The 17,840-nt window shown below is 38.9% G+C and overlaps 2 protein-coding genes across 5 annotated transcripts in view; both read right to left on the minus strand.

The window, feature by feature from the left end:
- The window catches only part of LOC145431171 (uncharacterized), a 32,467-nt gene extending 15,704 nt beyond the window's left edge, over window positions 1-16,763 (minus strand). For both annotated transcript variants that reach the window (XM_080306666.1, XM_080306665.1), the window contains exons 1-2: window positions 16,161-16,763; window positions 8,911-9,507 (exon numbers count right to left, since the gene is read on the minus strand). In XM_080306666.1, coding sequence (XP_080162792.1) covers window positions 8,911-9,507; window positions 16,161-16,178 — 615 coding nt within the window. In that variant the 5' untranslated portion in view covers window positions 16,179-16,763. The remainder of the gene's footprint in view (window positions 1-8,910; window positions 9,508-16,160) is intronic.
- LOC113028823 (uncharacterized) overlaps window positions 1-17,840 on the minus strand; it is a 270,569-nt gene that overhangs the window by 41,972 nt on the left and 210,757 nt on the right. The window lies entirely within an intron of this gene.

Consider the following 17,840-nt stretch of genomic DNA (forward strand, 5'->3'; position numbering starts at 1 on the left):
AGGAGAACAATGCCGGTCCGTACAAAGACAGACTTGATGAAAAGTCAAAGAAAAGATACGAGGAAAAAAATCAAACCAGTGAAAGGGTCAGACCCTTACGACCACACAGAGGGACAAAATACTTTAGCATGCTGCCCAACTTTCACCACGCTCATATTTATAATTATACGGTTCTTGGAGTGAGTGCATACACTCGTGAAGTTTAGTAACTTCAGGTCACTGCAACAAGCCCAGGAACAGTTTACCGACGGATGGGTACAGGACCTTGAAATGCACCGTGTAGAAAGTAAAGACCATTGTACATATTATAAGTTTACCAGTCTCACAAATCGTCGTCATAAATACACATTCGTTAACCGTTTTTAATAGGACCTTTGGGCTCAATGGTAATTAATTAGTAGTGGAAATAATTTCTGGTTCATCACAGAAATGTAGCAGTGACAATAATATTGTATGCTGTAATCGTACTGGGCAATTAGTGATACAAAACAACTGTTTTATCCTGTGAATAAAAGTATATGTTTTTGTCAATGTACCATAATAACAGAAGCGAAACGCAATATTGTGTCAGGACAATTCACTATTTATGCACAATAAATAAAGGAGCAGAGTGCGACAATTTCTGTTCAGCGCCAGATTTACTTGTAGCCTATATCACCAATTATGTTAAGAAAAATGACGCATTAACTACAACAGCAGACTGACCTTTGTGGGAATGCTTGGAGCAGACTAACCTGTGAGCTGGAGTGTTCTGGGACGTTATATTTGGTCTTTGAATGGCTGCAATCCAGTCGCCTATTTGTTACTTCGGAAACATGGCTCGAACAATTTCTCTTCAACGACGTAATCCGATAACAACCGATCTCTTTACCCGTCGGCTTTCCGTGGCTGTCATGCGACCGGTTATAGCAGTTAATAATACAACAGCTTCTTGCCATTTTTTGTGTTTCTTTTTATCGCTGTATAACTGATTTCAATTGAAAGCCTGCGTGCGCTAGTACCTCTTGCCATGAGTTCCCAGAATTCTTTGCGGTTTTACCCCTGAGTGACGTCACATTTTCAATCTCTATTCACATCCAGCAAAAGCCTGAACAGCTCCTCCTGTGGTTTCCACAAACAGGGACAGACCTGTTACTCCCCCACCCCACACTTTCCACACCTTCAGCCCCCCAGTCCCACCACCTCCACCATTCCCCAAACTTTGATTCTGTTCATCTGGACGTAGCTTTTGCAGTAGGAAAAACGTTTCGGCCCTCATCTACGTGACTTCTTCAGTTTCAGCTGACTGCAGGTTTCCTCAATCTTCAACAGTGCATTTGCATAATGACTGAAACGAGCACCACTGAAGGAACAATGGGCTGGGAGGTCAGTTATTGAGCATTAATATGGAAATTCTTATGAACATTGATCAACAACCACTGATCAAATGCTGTGATTGCAGCAACTCTCTGAATGGTACTCATGGCCATTGATCAGCGGTCTTTGATTAATGAGCTTTGATCAGTGGTTTCAGTGCTTTCCTTCCTGCTTTGACTGCAGCTGTGTTTGACACAGGAAGACATTATTACATTCTTCACACTCTCCTGCACATTAACCAGCACAATATATTTTATTCTCTGTGCTTTCAAATATGAACACTGTTTACTTTCATCTCTGTTTCATTAGTTTTTGTTAACATCTTCCTGTGCATCACTTTACAGCAGCCACACTCATTAAAATGAGACTTTGTAGGAGTTCACTTCCTTTCATCTGTTCATCCACAGCAGCTGGACAATAAAGTTTATTGTGACCCTGATACTGCAGCAGATCGCTCTCATCCATTTCCTGTTATCACTTCAAATAGAAATGAGGCTGTAGAGGTTTGGTGCAGGCAGAAAAACAGCTGCAGGGACAATGAAAAGACTTTTCTGCTCCAACTTCTCCCAGCATGCTGAGCTAATGATTAGTTGGTGTTTTTCTCCAAACACTCTCTCACTCTTCTCTCAACGTGTTCACAATAAACTGTGAACAGACACCGAGGAGAGCAGCAGAAGACCTCATTCAGGAGCTAAACTCAACATGAACTGAACTCACAGTAAAGTTAGCTCGGTGCTTACCTTTAGATGAGCCCACAAACCGAGAGAAACTCCGCGATGAAGCTGCAACTCTTTCCAAACACAGGAAACAGATCAGGGAGCAGAGACCCACGTGGTTCACGCTGATCTCAGCTACGATCCAGGAGACAAGGGTGGGCAGATCGATGCAGATATCGATCCAAAAGTCGCTACTACTTTATTCTCTTTGAATGAAAATCCAGCTTTGTCTGCGCAAACCACAGGAGCACCTGGCTGCAACCACCGGGGAGCGCCATATTGCGACCTCCACACTAACTGGAAACACGTGACTTCCACAGTAACAGGAAACACGTAAATTCAGTTTAATCGATTTTTACAGCGAAAACTAAATTGTGTTGTTTTTTTTACTAGTGATGCTGCTGATAAATAAATTTGGCTCTAAGTGTTTTTAATACTCTGAGTTTATTTAAAAAACATCACCATCCCTTCAGCTTGTTCATGGCCAAAAGTGTCCATGTGTTATTTTTTATCTTTTCGTTTTTTTGTTACTTTTTCTACATAAAGGCTTTTTCATAAATTTAAAATAGTCATTACTTTTTACATTTTTTATCCTTCAAAAGCCTCTTTCTAGTACAATGCACTTGTTTGAATACAAGTGCATACAATACAGGAGTACGCTGCTAATAAAGTTACACAATTACACAGTGAATGTGCGTTTATTATTATCTTTACAAAATACCACAGTTTTTTTCTTTGTCTGTATCATTTTATTTTGTTGTATTTATCCGCGACATCTTAAAGGCCGGTCCGTGAAAATTTTTTGTGACATTAAACCGGTCCGTGGTGCAAAAAAGGTTGGAGACCGCTGCTGTACAGTACAAAATGCGTTCAGGTTGTCGAATTTATATAAATCTTCGATCGCGAGCAGTGTAACCCTGAAGTGCTGTGGCCTACTGTATGTTTTTAAGTTTTCTCCTCAACACAACAATGCCGATGAAACGTTTTGCATGGTTTCATTTGGTAATACTGGACTTATGTTTCTGTGAAGGTTTGAACTTTAAGAGTGTTTAAACAAAAGAGAAATGTGTGAAAAGGTTCGTGCCTGTCTGAGAAAAGTGTATAAAGTGTGTAGTGAGAGGTTTTACAGTCTTAAAACATCTATAATAATAGTAAAAAAATACAGTGTGCTACTTCGCAGCTTTCACCTATCACGGGTTATTTTTAGAAAGTCACTCCCGCGATAAACGAGGGACTGCTGTATTATTAATAGTAGAGTCTGGCACATCTAATTGATTAACATCAACATTATCATGCACTATTATTTTTGTTCATGGAGAGGAAAAAAATATAAAACTCTCTCTCAGCTTGTTTGTTGCCAAAAATGGCCACTTTTGTGTATGTTCACAAAATGCTGTAAAATGTATATTTATTAAAACATTTATCTACTTTTACCGACTTGACTCTTTAAATTAGCACCAGCCTTTTTCATCAAAACCAACATTTTATCTACATTTTTTTTTTTTTACTTTTTAGATGCCAGTTAGGCTATATATAACTTTTCAGATAAAATGGTGATTAAGTCCTAATGGCATCCTTTTTTTTCATATGACCATCTGGGACAAGGCTGTCTTGCAATTGTTGAGGTAACTAGTGTGCGCCCTATTTTTCCAGGATAACTCTTCATTTGTAGGTTTTAGTAAACATTTTTATGGGACAAAGGCTTGTATTCCAACATTTGAGAGATTGTAGAAATGAGCAGTGATGCCCTTCTGCCATCTTTCCAGAACTATAAGTGATCTGGAAGCTGTTAGGCTTACTTACAGCAGTAGCACTTTCTGCTTTAAAATTACAATTCAGTGTTAATTTTACATAATATCACATGTAAATTTAGATTTTAAGTGTAATTTAACATAAATTTCCTGAATATTTACAGGACTTTCAGTTTGAATTAAGTGTGCTCCCTGTAGGATTTTGGGTTTCAATTTTTATATATTTTATTCCTTACTAGTTAAATTTACCCTTCATTTTAATTTTCATATTTATTTCCTATCCTATTCATAGTCTTTTTTTCTTTAGGTCATGAGCAGTTGTCTAAGCATTTCACTGCATATTGTACTGCGTACGACTGTGTATGTGACAAATAAAATTTGAATTTGATCTTCTTCCTTATCATCCCAGCAGGTCTCTGAGGTTATGTGGCCAGGGCCTATGGGCAGAAATCTGTGCCATCAGAAACTGAATTTGAATAAGTTAAATTTGAATTTGAATTCCTCAGATTGAATCTGAATTGTAACTTGAATAAATGCTTTTGAAAACTGAATTTGAATTAGTCTAATTTGAAATTGAATTTATGGTTTGAAAATGATCATCACTAAATTGAAATTGCATTTTATATTTTGAAAATGAATTGATTTGCTTTGAAACTGCATTTTATCCTTTAAAAATTCAGCTCTCGAATAATTTCAGTTTCGTTTCTCACCATTCAGTTTCAGTTCTACAATTCAATTTCAGTTCCAAAATTCAGTTTTTTGGAACTTACATCCGGTTCCGGTTCAAGCGCAGATTAATAGAACAACGTTTTACTAGCGGACCGAAAGTGTTACTGACGGGAATCTACAGCATCTTGAGCTGAATTAAGACTTCAGAAGTCATTCGTCATGTCGAATGACCAGCGGATAAACTCTCAGGTTGGTAATAAATGTATTACATGTATAAGAACAAGCGTCATGTTAACAAATGATAGCCGTAAGGTAACTTTTATGCTTATTGTAGCTGTTAGCTAAAAACGCTAATTTAGCGTAGTTTGCCCTGAATTCAGCTTTGACAACAAATATGATCGACTGTTTCTAGTAGAATTCCAAAGTTGTCAACTTGTACCCTCTCAGAGCTCTGTATGCTTGCAGAGACCCCTACAGTAGGGAAACATGCAAAACGGTGTCCAAACCTTTGTATTTTAGCTTTATGTCTTGCACAGCATCCCAAAGAGTGTCAAAAGGACCCCCTGATGATCCTCTACCTAATCACATGAGCCAAGGTGTGAAAACGGGTGTGGGTCACAATCAGCCGAGGTTTTGGGTGATTAGGTAGAGGATGTACATGTCAGTTCCCTGAATTGTTTGTTGTGGAAAATTTAACAATAACCTTCAACACACCCAGTGAGCTTGATTTGAAGTGGGTTTAATAAACACATTGCAATGTGGAGAGAGCATCCCAGTGAAACATCAGGACCACCTCTGAATTGTGGCCACCGTCCTTACATCTTATATACAGACACACAGACAAAGAACATTCCACAAACTCTTACATGTTGGCCCCTCTCACGGGGGGGCTATACCTCCTCCTCACAGAGAGAATTATGACCTTGTTTTCTGCTTAGCCTTCACCTAAGAATTTACATCCCTGATAAGCAGAAGGAGTCTCACTATCTGTTTAATGTCTCCCATTACATTGGCCTCACTGTGTTAACTTTCCACATGCATGTAAACTAGTGACAGGAGTGCTCTTACTATAGTAAAGTGAGAAAGTGATATTACTATAACTAATGTGATATGATAGAGCTGGGCGATAGAACGATAACGATATGTATTGCGATATAACTTTTTCTCGATAGAAAAATTAAACTATCGCGATAGACCTCGCCGCTCTTGTCCTCTTAAAAAAAAACAAAAAAAACAAAAAACAAACAGCCAATCCAAATTAAGTAGCGCAGAGCCGAACCAATCACAGCCGCAGCGTCACGTCACGTGACTTGTTACGTACAGCACAAGTGCCAAGCCGCACATGTGTATTTGTTTGGGAAGCAGCCAGCCACCGTACCGCCCGGGTAATGGAGGAAATAAGTGTGCCGACTACAAAAATCAACCGAGCGTGACCGAAGAGAAAACAGATGATGGTTCCAATGCCGGAGAGATTGTCGAACGGAAGAGCCATAGAAGTTCCGTAGTGTGAAGGTATTTCGGCTATTTCAAGTCTGACAAAAAACAGAGTAGCGTGCACTGTAAATTGTGCCGAAAGCAAGTCTGGAAATACAATAAACTGGTGCATGCACTACGTCCACACGTACCCGGGTATTTTTGAAAACGCAGATTTTTCTATGCGTTTGCACCTTTCGTCCACACGTAAACGGCGTTTTTGGTCACTGAAAACGAAGATTTTTAAAAACTCCGTTTTTGCATTTACGTGTTGGACTAGAAAAACGGAGAAAACGCAGCGTGAAAGGTGTGCGCATTTTTTGACGTCACACTGTGCGCCACGTTATTGTGAATTTCTACAATACTGTTACTGTTAATTCTACTCTCTGCAGTGTTTAAATGCTTACATATACACACAGTTACTGTCCGTCCACACATACGACTCGGTTCTGCTTCTATGCCCCAGCTTTGTTTACTTTTTCCCACCAAGGCTTCTAGACTTCTGATTGGCCAACATTTCTGCACGGTTAGGAATCTAGCTCCACCTGCTGCTTTGGCATGTTCATAGCAGCGTTTTCCTTCATTTCTCCCTTTATGTGTGGACGGGATTATTTTTTAAAACGAAAACGGAAAATCTCCGTTTTCAAAAATACCCGTGTACGTGTGGACGTAGCCTCAGTCTCTGACTGGAAGCGCTAATTCGTCATTCGGCTTTTGTCAGACTAAAGTAACTGTTAAAACTGTTTGAAAAGCTAAGCTATACAACAAGGAGAGATAGAGAATTTCCTTTTAGTTCTCAGTTTATTTGATATTGACAAAAGTTAGTCAGTTTTGTCTGTTCTTCTGTAAAACAAACTAAGATTTATTTTTAGAATTAATATTTTGTTTCTAAGTGGAATTGACAATTTAGTCTGTTTCGTTTGTTCTATTTTGAAACTTAAACGCTTTAGCGGCTGCCTTTTGTGTAGTTTGCAATATTTGCCTTTATTTATCTGAAAACGTCTCATGTTCCTTAAGTACATCTACCCTGTTGAACTTATTATGGGAAATAAATATTTAAATAAAAACAAGCTGCTGATTATTTCATTTTACTTGTGAGCAACAGCAAATTTAAATCTTACAAATTAGTTATTTGGCTTATATCGTGATAGATATCGTTATCGCCTGAAATGAAAAAAACATATCGTGATATGAAAAAAATCTTATATCGCCCAGCTCTAATATGTCATAAAAAGTCCACAACACTGTCATTGATGGCTTTTTTGCATTCAGCAGTTGCCTCATTCTTCTGACAGTGACTGCTGGCGTCACTCCTAAAACTTCCCCATCTTCCTAAACAACCAAATGCCACATGTTGCCATATAGTTTTTTATTGATTGACGTGGTTCACTTTAACACAAATAGGGAAGGGGTGTTCTTTTTATTTATTCATTTCTTTGCCTGCAAGCGGAGAGTGTTTGCTAGTGCCTTCCTTAGAACATGCCGCTTATACCCTTTCTTCGTGCTCTAAATACAATGCTGTTTTATTTCTTTTTTTTTTTTTTTAAATTGCGTGTATTTTTTTTTAAACATAAATCTGGTTTTACATGGCCTGTCAACACAATTTAAAAACTGGTAATGGTAAATGGCCTGTATTTATATAGCGCCTTTCTAGTCCCTAAGGACCCCAAAGCGCTTTACATATCCAGTCATCCACCCATTCACACACACATTCACACACTGGTGATGGCAAGCTACATTGCAGCCACAGCCACCCTGGGGCGCACTGACAGAGGCGAGGCTGCCGGACACTGGTACATAGTTTGAAGTCCACACTTTCGACTCCAGTTGAAATGGAGACTCTGGGTTACTGCATCTTGTTGCTTTTAAATTGGTCATGTGATTTTGACATGCCGGTGACCCCTGAGGGTTAAAATGTTACTAGAGGAACATTTTTGTTCACAGCTGTCTCATCAGATTTTTACATCTGAACTCTGTGGAGCCCGATCTCAAGGATTTTAAGTTTGACCCTCAAACTACAAAAGGATCTTTCTGTCTCTTCAGAGTTACTGTGATCCTGTGATGGGAGTGATTTCAGCCCTGAGTGATCACGTTGATGTTTGCACAGAGCAGATAATGAATTGAATGTTTTGGCACATTGGTAACAGTGAAACAGTTTATTAGTAACGTGGGATCGTTTGTGTTCGGAGTATGAACTGAGATTCCTGAAGCTCTTGTCACACTGGTCACAGCTGTAGTTTCCTTCCATGTGTGTATGTTCATGAATGTTACGATTACCTGAATGTGTGAAGCTTTTGTCACAGTGTCTGCACTTGTATGGTTTCTCTCCTGTGTGGACACGTTTGTGTTTTTTAAGCTGACCTGCAGTAATGAAAGATGACCCACACTGATCACAGACGTGCTTTTTAACCCCACTGTGAATCAGTTCATGTTCTTTTAAGTGATGTGATGTAGGGAAGCTTCTCCCACATTCTTTGCAGTTTTTCAGTTCTTCTCCAGTGTGTCTACGTTGATGTCTTTTTAGGGCGCATCGTTGACTGAAAGTTTTTCCACAAAGGTCACAATGAAACCCTTTCCCACATTGATGACAGGGTTGAGAACTGGATCCATCTGTGTCGCTCTGCTTCTAAACAAAGACACAAAGACAGTGTAAGTCAGTCCTTCAACATTTTTATCCTGAACGTCGCCTGAAATAAAGAGCATCTCTGCAGACGTCCAATTACATTTTACTGTTTCAGTTAACAGTTTACTGGGCTGCAATAACTACAATACTACCACCATAATACTACAGTAATACTAAAATCATAACTGAAATGAAAATCTGAATAATCACTCAGAGCTGCTTTTCCATGCAGTAGAATTTCTAACATGCTAACACAGTTTAATGAGCAGAGTTGTTCCAAACAGTCAGGCTAAAATGACAAGATAACAATATAAATACATACCTCACAGTAACTGCACTTGTAGAGTCTCTTTCTGGTGTGGATCTGTTGGTGTCGTCTCAGGTCATGTGGAGATTTAAAAGTCTTCTCACACAGGTCACATTTATAAGGTCTCTCCTCAGTGTGGGTAAACATGTGTTGTTGTAACTTTGTATGTGTTATAAACTGTTTGCCACACTGTTCACAGCTGTACACATCATGTCCGGTGTGAATGCGTACGTGTCTATTTCGATTCCGTATCTGGCTGAAAGTTTTGCCACAGATGTCACAGCTGTATGCCTTAATTCCAGAGTGGGTAACTAGATGCTTCTGTAAGCTGCTACTGTGAGTAAAAGCTCTGCCACACTGATCACAGCTGTGTGCTTTAACTCCACTGTGGATGAGTTGGTGTTGTTTTAGGGAACGCTTCCAGGAAAAAGACTTTCCACACAAGTCACAGCTGAACGGTCTCTCTCCAGTGTGGATGACCTGATGCTGTTTTAGTGTAGACTTCCTAGCAAACTCCTTCCCACATTTGTCACAGGTGTGTTTTTTCTCTCTCTTTCTTCTGTGAGGTTTGTCGGCCTCCTGAGAGCGCTGACTTCTCGCTCCATGTTGGTCCTGCAGTGACAGAGATACAAACAGAGGCAGTGAGTGAAATGCAGTCGTGGAACAAACTCAACCTTCAAACTCCCTCCATTAACACTAGTTTTAAACCTGAAGGTGGAGCGTGGCACCAAACACCTTAAAGGTCTCTTATCCCCACCTGCTGGTAGTTCTAACACATTACATCCAACCTGCTGTTAAAAATAATTCATGACTGTTCAAACCAATGACTGTAGAAAACGTTGTCTCTATCGCTCACTAGTGTCTGGCTAGATCATAAGCCCCGCCTCCTCTATGTTAGCAGAGAGGGGTCAGACAAAAAATAAAGAAATCTGCTCAGATAACTTTTCAATCATTAACTATAGATTAAAATAGTAAAGCCCAATATTTATGCATGAAACCAGCTACAGCTGTTTGGTAGCTTACGTTAAAATAAAGTTTGTTTCAAATATTCTGGTTAAAAGAAACAGTCTGGATAATTCTTAATAAGTTATTGTTCACAGTTACATGGACATTACTCTGTACAGCTTACATGCTCTGAGAGAAATAATTTGAAGCTTTAATATTTCTTGTCCAATACCCAGGCAACCGCTGAAACACCAGTTATAATGCCTGCGTATGTTGGTGACCACAATGCAGCAGCAGACTGAACAAGGACTGAAACCTGCTCCATCTCATTTTTATCAATTTACATAGCACCTACAACTCAAAGGTAAACATATTGCAAAATCTGTTAGTATATAAGGCTTTGTCCTTATCTAATAAACAGCTCATATGTCAGCTGTCAGCAGAGCTGTAGAAAGGAAAATATGTAAGAGAAGAACTTCAGATCCCGAGTGTGTGAGGACAGAGAGGATCAGCTTTATTTCAGATTTGAGGGATAAACTTTATTTTTCAGTTTGTGATGGTTCTGTTGTCTTTGTGATTCCAGGAGCTGCCCTCAGATTCAGACCTCAGCACCACCCAGTGACAGCAGACAGATCATCCAACATGTTCACATGTTAACTGCAAAATTAATTGATGAAAACAGTACAAAGGTTAAAGTACCACATGATGTGCTGTCAGTGAAAGCTGCAGCTCTTTTATTGATACAAGTAGTGCTGTCAATAGATTAAAAATAATAACCTAATAGATAATCTAATAAATCGCTCAATTTTCTGTATTTAATTGCAATCATTGATCAATATGCCAGAATGCAATTACACTTTTTGAACTTTATAGTTAAGCATGTAACAGACATTCATGCAATATAATGAAATAAATAAAGAATATTTGCGTCAATCTTTTAACACAGGTTCTCTCCTGTGAAATACAACTTTTTAAAAAGCCTATTTACTAATATGTAAGTATACATTAATATATAATATATATGAGTGCTGTCAAACAATTAAAATATTTAATCATATTCATCACAGGGTTACTGTGGATTCATTTATTCTTTGTTTCCTTTTATATATTTCCATAAATTTCTAATTTCTTCAATGATAATAAACTCAATGTAACAGTTACTATTTTGGATTAATGAAGTAAAATATCTGTTTGTAACCTGAGGGTTTTTACTTTTACTCCTTACATTTAAAAAACAGATGAGTTACTTTTGGTCTGAGGAATTTAAGGAGAGTTATTTCATCACTGCAGGCATCAAACATCAAACCAATATGAACCTAAACAGTAACACATGAAAGACAATCCTGATCGTGTACTAATCACCAGGGTTTGAAACATAAAAAGAGATGAAAGAGGCAAAACTGAGTCATAGTCAGGAGTTAAAGTGAGACGTTGTTCTTCTTTCTTTTTTGCACAGCACCTGAACAAACAGGTAATTTCAAATGCAGCGTTTCTATCAACAAACATCAGCAAACACACAAACTGTTTGTGTACAGTTTGTCTCACAGTGTGTTGCTGGCTAAAGGTCCAGCTGCTGTACATCACAGGGAGAGAAAAGAAAGAGAGCTAACTTCACTCAGAGATGGAGAAAGATAAGACACACAGGACAGGAGAGGAAGAAGAGAGGTTAGATTTAAAGGGAAGGACTGCTCAGTGGGATTTGATCAACTGGAGATTAAAGTTTACATGTAAGTCCTCATGTGTTGAAATCAGATATTGGGTCTGTACGTGTGACATTGTGTTTTTTCAGATAGTGAAAGATGCTGCAAAACAATCTGAGGCAGACTAACTGTGTTATTTAAAGACTGCATGAAGATCCTCTGCAGGTTAGTGCAGGATAAACAGGTTCGTTTGTATGGAACGCCAGGACTGCCATAATGAATTAATTAAATACACCATTAAATAATTAATTAAATGTGGCAATAATTAATTAAAATTGGAATTAATTAATTAAATAAATAGTTATGACACATGTAATTAATTAATTATTGACACATTTAATTAATTATTTAATGATATATTTATTTATTTCATTTTGGCAGTCCTGGCGCCTGGCTCTCATCATGAAATAATTTTATCTGTCAGCCTCACCCATCAAACTCAGGGGGCGGGGTTAACGCTGCCCATGCAGCTTCTCTAACATTTGATTGGTTGCCGTGCAAAGTAAGTCAAAACAGGTCGATCCTAGATTGTGATGGACCGCGTTGAAGAACAGGAGGAGCCCAGGAATTATTAGAAAAATATAGTTTCCATTTATTTAACCCCCAAAAATTATATTTACAAGACTAATAAATGTTGAGCTCATAAAAGAGGTCAAAGAAACAAAACTGAACTCATGCAACGACTGCAACCTTAACAAACCAAATGACTGCCCAAACGTACATAATTGACCTAAACATGAAATGACATACAAGGGTATATATAATGGCTGATCAGACCATTGTGACACATGAGGGGTAACAAACAAAACACAATCATAAATCACAAACAGCAGTACAATCTAGTTTGTTAATAAACTAAACACTAAAGAAGAAAATCAAAAAACCCCATTAAACCCTAAACTCAAATATTTAATTAAATACAAATACTTTGTTTTTAAAGTAAAGAAAACACACATTCCCCCCTTCAGCAGGAAGTGGTGGTGTGGTCCAATTATCTTCCTTCATATTTAATGGTTTCAAACCCTCGCTACCATCTTTTGTCCGGCAACTCCCAGGGATGATGGCAGGTAAGAAATAAAAAGACAAAGGTTAGTCAGAAAGCAAAGAAATGAAGTAGTATGAATACATAAGTAAACTAAATGTGCGCGCTTACAAATAGAACAAATGTATCCAAACCAATCAATAAAGTTATTGGAAACTAAAATGTATTACTATGTTCAAATGAAGAATGAAAATACAAAAGTTACCGACTTTAGAGTGTGGCCACGGGTTTGGCCATCACATAGGTAATCGATTGCTTGTGTAGACTTGGGGCAGCCAGTTATCCCAGAATGCAGATCAAATCACAGGCAGCAGTGGTGGTGGTGTAGTTTAAAATGCCCCGTTTTTCTGTCACCAGCTACACTTTTAACAGTGTTTTAGCCGCGAATGTCGCGCCGTATGTCTGGTCAGGTTGTCAACATAGAACATGTTTGCAAAAGTGCTCAGATGTTTTCAGAGATTTCACTAGCTCTGCTAACAGTTAGCATGCAGAGTGCACCGAGGGGGTTACGTTAACCGGTTTGTTTACATATTCCACTCTCCGTGTTCCACATGTTGCATTCGCAGATTCTCATTTTCAACGAACGATCGTCTCTTTCCGCCTGGTCTTGTGTCTCTGTGCTTCTGTAACATAAAGAACGAGCTGACATTTTTCTCACGAAACCAGCGATCAGCTCAACAGACCCTCAGTTTACCTGCATGCATCCTCCTCCTCACCTGTCAGCTGTTTAACACCTGCTGCTAATTCAAGAAACACGCCTAGTTACCTGGTGATAGTCACAGTTTAACTGGGCAGCCGGTGCTCGATATAACGCAATGTCAGCGCATTTTTCTGCACAAGATAAGTAAATATAGTGTTTTCCCCGAGCGCAGAGCTGCTGGAGCTCGTTTCCTTACAGAGCACTTTATAGGCGAACAGCTTCATCAGCGGCTGATGTCCAATCACCGGCACACAGCTTTCAAACCTCAGCTGAATTTTAGCTCTCAGTGGTTAAACGCTGGACTTCATTCACTCAGGTTCTGTCTGTCGGGTCACGTTTACTTCGCTGTTTTATTTACAACTGAGCAAATCGGTTTGGCTGAGGTTAAAGTTACGTTTCATAACTGCATAGTTTCACAGACGTTTAATGGTTCACTGGCACATGTGTTAGACTGAACTATCATCTAAATATCATCTGTTTTTTAATAGTTATTCAACTGTATTCTAAGCACCAGCTGTCTGTTAGAATGTGATTTTTTTTCTCTCTCTGTTGGCAGAGGTATAAAAATGCGCAGGAAAATCTGACGTGCATGGCAAACTTCAGCGACGATATTTAGGGAGGAATAAACACACAAACATAAATGAACCATTTGCCTGTCTCCATAATTGAGAGCATTTTCTCTTCTTATGTCAACTCTCTCTCTCTTTTTTTTTTTTTTTTTTTTTTTTGCTTTTTCGGTCATGTTATGTTTACCTGTCAAAGGCTTGTTACAAACTATGAAACACATCGTGCAGACTTCTGGATGTTAGAAGAAAACTAATACTGCTCATGAATGAGACTAAAGGCAGGAAGGTGTCCTTTAAAACTAAACATGTTAATAGGACCAACGTTATCTCTTTTATGTGTTTATACACAGGTCACGCTGATTACTGAACAAAAACCCAAAGATCAGATGTTAAACAGATTTATTTGCTCTCTCTCCTCCTTAAACATGTTTTTAATGTTAGTTATAATTCAGAATTGGCGACTGAAACACGTAGGACACATAAGAACATCAGGAAATAAAACATCGATAAATATAACCTCAGTAAAAGAAGTCAGCGGGGGTTACTACAGCTGTGTACCGGGGCCTGCGCTTTGTCGGTGGGATTGCTTGCGAGGCAAGCGGGTCTATCCCACGCTTTGCCGTGAGACTGTGCAGACATCTCCGAAATCATCGAAGCACTTTTGCAAAGAGGCTGTATCTTGACAAACCGACCAGACACATGAAGATTAAACCACTACATTCTCGGCTAAAAAAAATATCAAAACGGTATTTGGTGACACACACACAGGGTTTTTCAAAGTTCAGTTCTGTTAGCTTCCACATGCCGGTTGTTGTGTGCTAGAAACAATGGCCACCAGGCCAATGCAATGGTTTTGACTCGATCAGCGTTAACCCCGCCCCCTGAGTTTGATGGGTGAGGCTGACAGATAAAATTATTTCATGATGAGAGCCAGGCGTCAGGACTGCCAAAATGAAATAAATAAATATATCATTAAATAATTAATTAAATGTGTCAATAATTAATGAAATGTGTCAATAATTAATTAAAATGTGAAATACATAAATAATTAATTACATGTGTCATAACTATTTATTTAATTAATTAATTCCAATTTTAATTAATTATTGCCACATTTAATTAATTATTTAATGGTGTGTTTAATTAATTCATTATGGCAGTCCTGGCGTTCCATACGTTTGCTGAACTGTGATGGATTTAAAGTAAAGGACAGTGCGTGACTGGTGCACAGTGACTGTGGTGCTCATGTCAGAGTTAGATTACATCAAGTGTAGCAGAGATTCATTTAAACTGAAGCTCATGATGCTGACATTCATTCACTGAGTTCCACCTTCATACCAACAGTATAGTGTCTAATATAAAGACAGTGTACTGTCAGTGTAGAGGATGGAAATCAGCCAGGACAGCTCATGAAACATCTGCTGACATCTGGTTGAATTCAGTTGTGTACATCCACAGAGAGCAGCAGGTCAGCTGATCACAGCCTGTACTTTAAGAAAATCTACTGGAGCTCTCAACAGAAATTATTGTGAGCTGTGATTCTTTTCCCCACGCTGAGCCACTACAGCTGATTTTAGGGTTCCCACCTGCTCAATCCCACTTTAACCTCCTCCCTGCTCATGTTCCTGTTTAGAGGCAAAGTCACCCTCTACAATGTAGGCAACAGAAAATACACATATGTTTTATTTTCCTTCATTTTCTACTTAACTGATTCAAACAGAGAACCTTTATTAAAAATAAATAGTTTGTACTTCATTTACTAATCTTATTTTATTATTACATTAATAAAGCACAAGGTTCAGTTAACTTTGGATAAAAACATGTGGTTAAAAAGTTCTTCAAGGAGCTACTTTTACTTTCTTACTCTGATTACATTCCAGAGCCTGTACTTTTTCACTGTTAATTGAGAAAAGAAGGCTCAGTGAGCCTGGTTCTGCTGGAGGTTCCTTCCTGTTAAAAGGGAGTTTTTCCTTCCCACTGTCGCCAAAGTGCTTGCTCATAGGAGGTCATATGATTGTTGGATTCCCCCCCCCCCCCCTCTGTATGTATTATTGTAGGGTCTGCCTACAATATAAACCACGTTCAGGCAACTATTGTTGTGATTTGGCACTGTATAAATAACATTGTATTGAGAATTGAATTGATAATAATACTACTAATATTAAAGAAGGATAATTGATTGTGATTTCTTTGTGTTTGTAAACATAATTTAAAAATACACAATAATATACAACACAGTGATATAACAGGTTGGGAGGATGAGAGTTTTAGACGTGACTGATTATTTGGTGAAACTGTGATATTTTCCTCACCTCCTGTGTTGAGCTCATTGTTTCCTCTGTAGTGACTCAGCTGAGTCCAGATGGCTGAAAATGTTCCTCTGCTGCTCCGTCAGACTCTTCTCCTCCTGCTGATCAGCTGGGACACAAAACAGATCTTTGTTAGGCTCCACACTGCACTGAAGAGTCAAAGTGTCTCATATGTTCATCTGACAACACAAAGTACAAATTTCACTCTGATTGCTTGTAGAAATCTTGTGAGACGTGTTGTGCTGCAAAGTGAGGAAACTCTCTCACTCACTTATACTTCAGGAGGAACTTTGTGACATTGGCTCTAATATTCTAAGCAGCCCTTTACTATGACAGGGCCAGAAAGTCCTATTTGAAGGTTTGGGAGAAGGACCATGTTAAAGGTGGATTGGGGTTTATACACTTTGTTATGATACAGGTAAGGCTGTAAGAGCCTGAGAAGGTGTCCTGAATGAACCTCTAAAACCAGTTTTCAGCTAACGACTCTGCTTCAGTCTGGAAAACAGCAACTACAAGTTTAAAGACTCCATCAACAATTCACACCCAGCAACAGCCTGAACAGCTCCTCCTGTGGTTTCCACAAACAGGGACAGACCTGTTACTCCCCCACCCCACAGTTTTAACTCCTTCAGCCCCCCAGTTCCACCCACCACCCCCACCATTCATAATAACAGAGGCCCACACCTGATCACCACTTCACAAGTCTCTCCAGCCCCCATGGTGCCGCTCTCCAAACTCCACCATTCCCCAAACTTTGATTCTGTTCATCTGGACGTAGCTTTTTGTGGGAGAAACATTTCGTGACTCATCCAAGTGACTTCTTCAGTCTCAGCCGACTGCAGGTTTCCTCAATCTTCAACAGTGCATTTGCATAATGACTGAAACGAGCACCACTGAAGGAACAATGGGCTGGGAGGTCAGTTATTGAGCATTAATATGGAAATTCTCATGATCATTGATCAACAACCACTGATCCCTTGCAGCGGGAATGGTACTCATTGCCATTGATCAGCAGTCTTTGATTAATGAGCTTTGATCAGCGGTTTCAGTGCTTTCCTTCCTGCTTTCACTGCAGCTGTGTTTGACACAGGAAGACATTTTTACATTTTTCTTGATTATACTTTATTCTTTTTGGGGGAAGTGCAGCTTTAAACCTTCACATGATTCAAGTCAACCCAACAAATCAATTTGAACAATCACAAGTGGGAAAAACTTCTGTAGATAAAATAAAATAAAAATTCAATCCACAACATGATTAAAAACATGATTTCTCCAAATCACCAAGAGCTGCACATTAACCACCACAATATATTTTATTCTCTGTGCTTTCAAATATGAACACTGTTTACTTTCATCTCTGTTTCATTAGTTTTTGTTAACATCTTCCTGTGCATCACTTTACAGCAGCCACACTCATTAAAATGAGACTTTGTAGGAGTTCACTTCCTCTCATGTGTTCATCCACAGCAGCTGGACAATAAAGTTTATTGTGACCCTGATACTGCAGCAGATCGCTCTCATCCATTTCCTGTTATCACTTCAAATAGAAACGAGGCTGTAGAGGTTTGGTGCAGGCAGAAAAACAGCTGCAGGGACAATGAAAAGACTTTTCTGCTCCAACTTCTCCCAGCATGCTGAGCTAATGATTAGTTGGTGTTTTTCTCCAAACACTCTCTCACTCTT

The sequence above is a fragment of the Astatotilapia calliptera genome, chromosome 9 (assembly GCF_964374335.1).
Source record: "Astatotilapia calliptera chromosome 9, fAstCal68.1, whole genome shotgun sequence".
Classification (NCBI taxonomy): Eukaryota; Metazoa; Chordata; class Actinopteri; order Cichliformes; family Cichlidae; genus Astatotilapia; species Astatotilapia calliptera.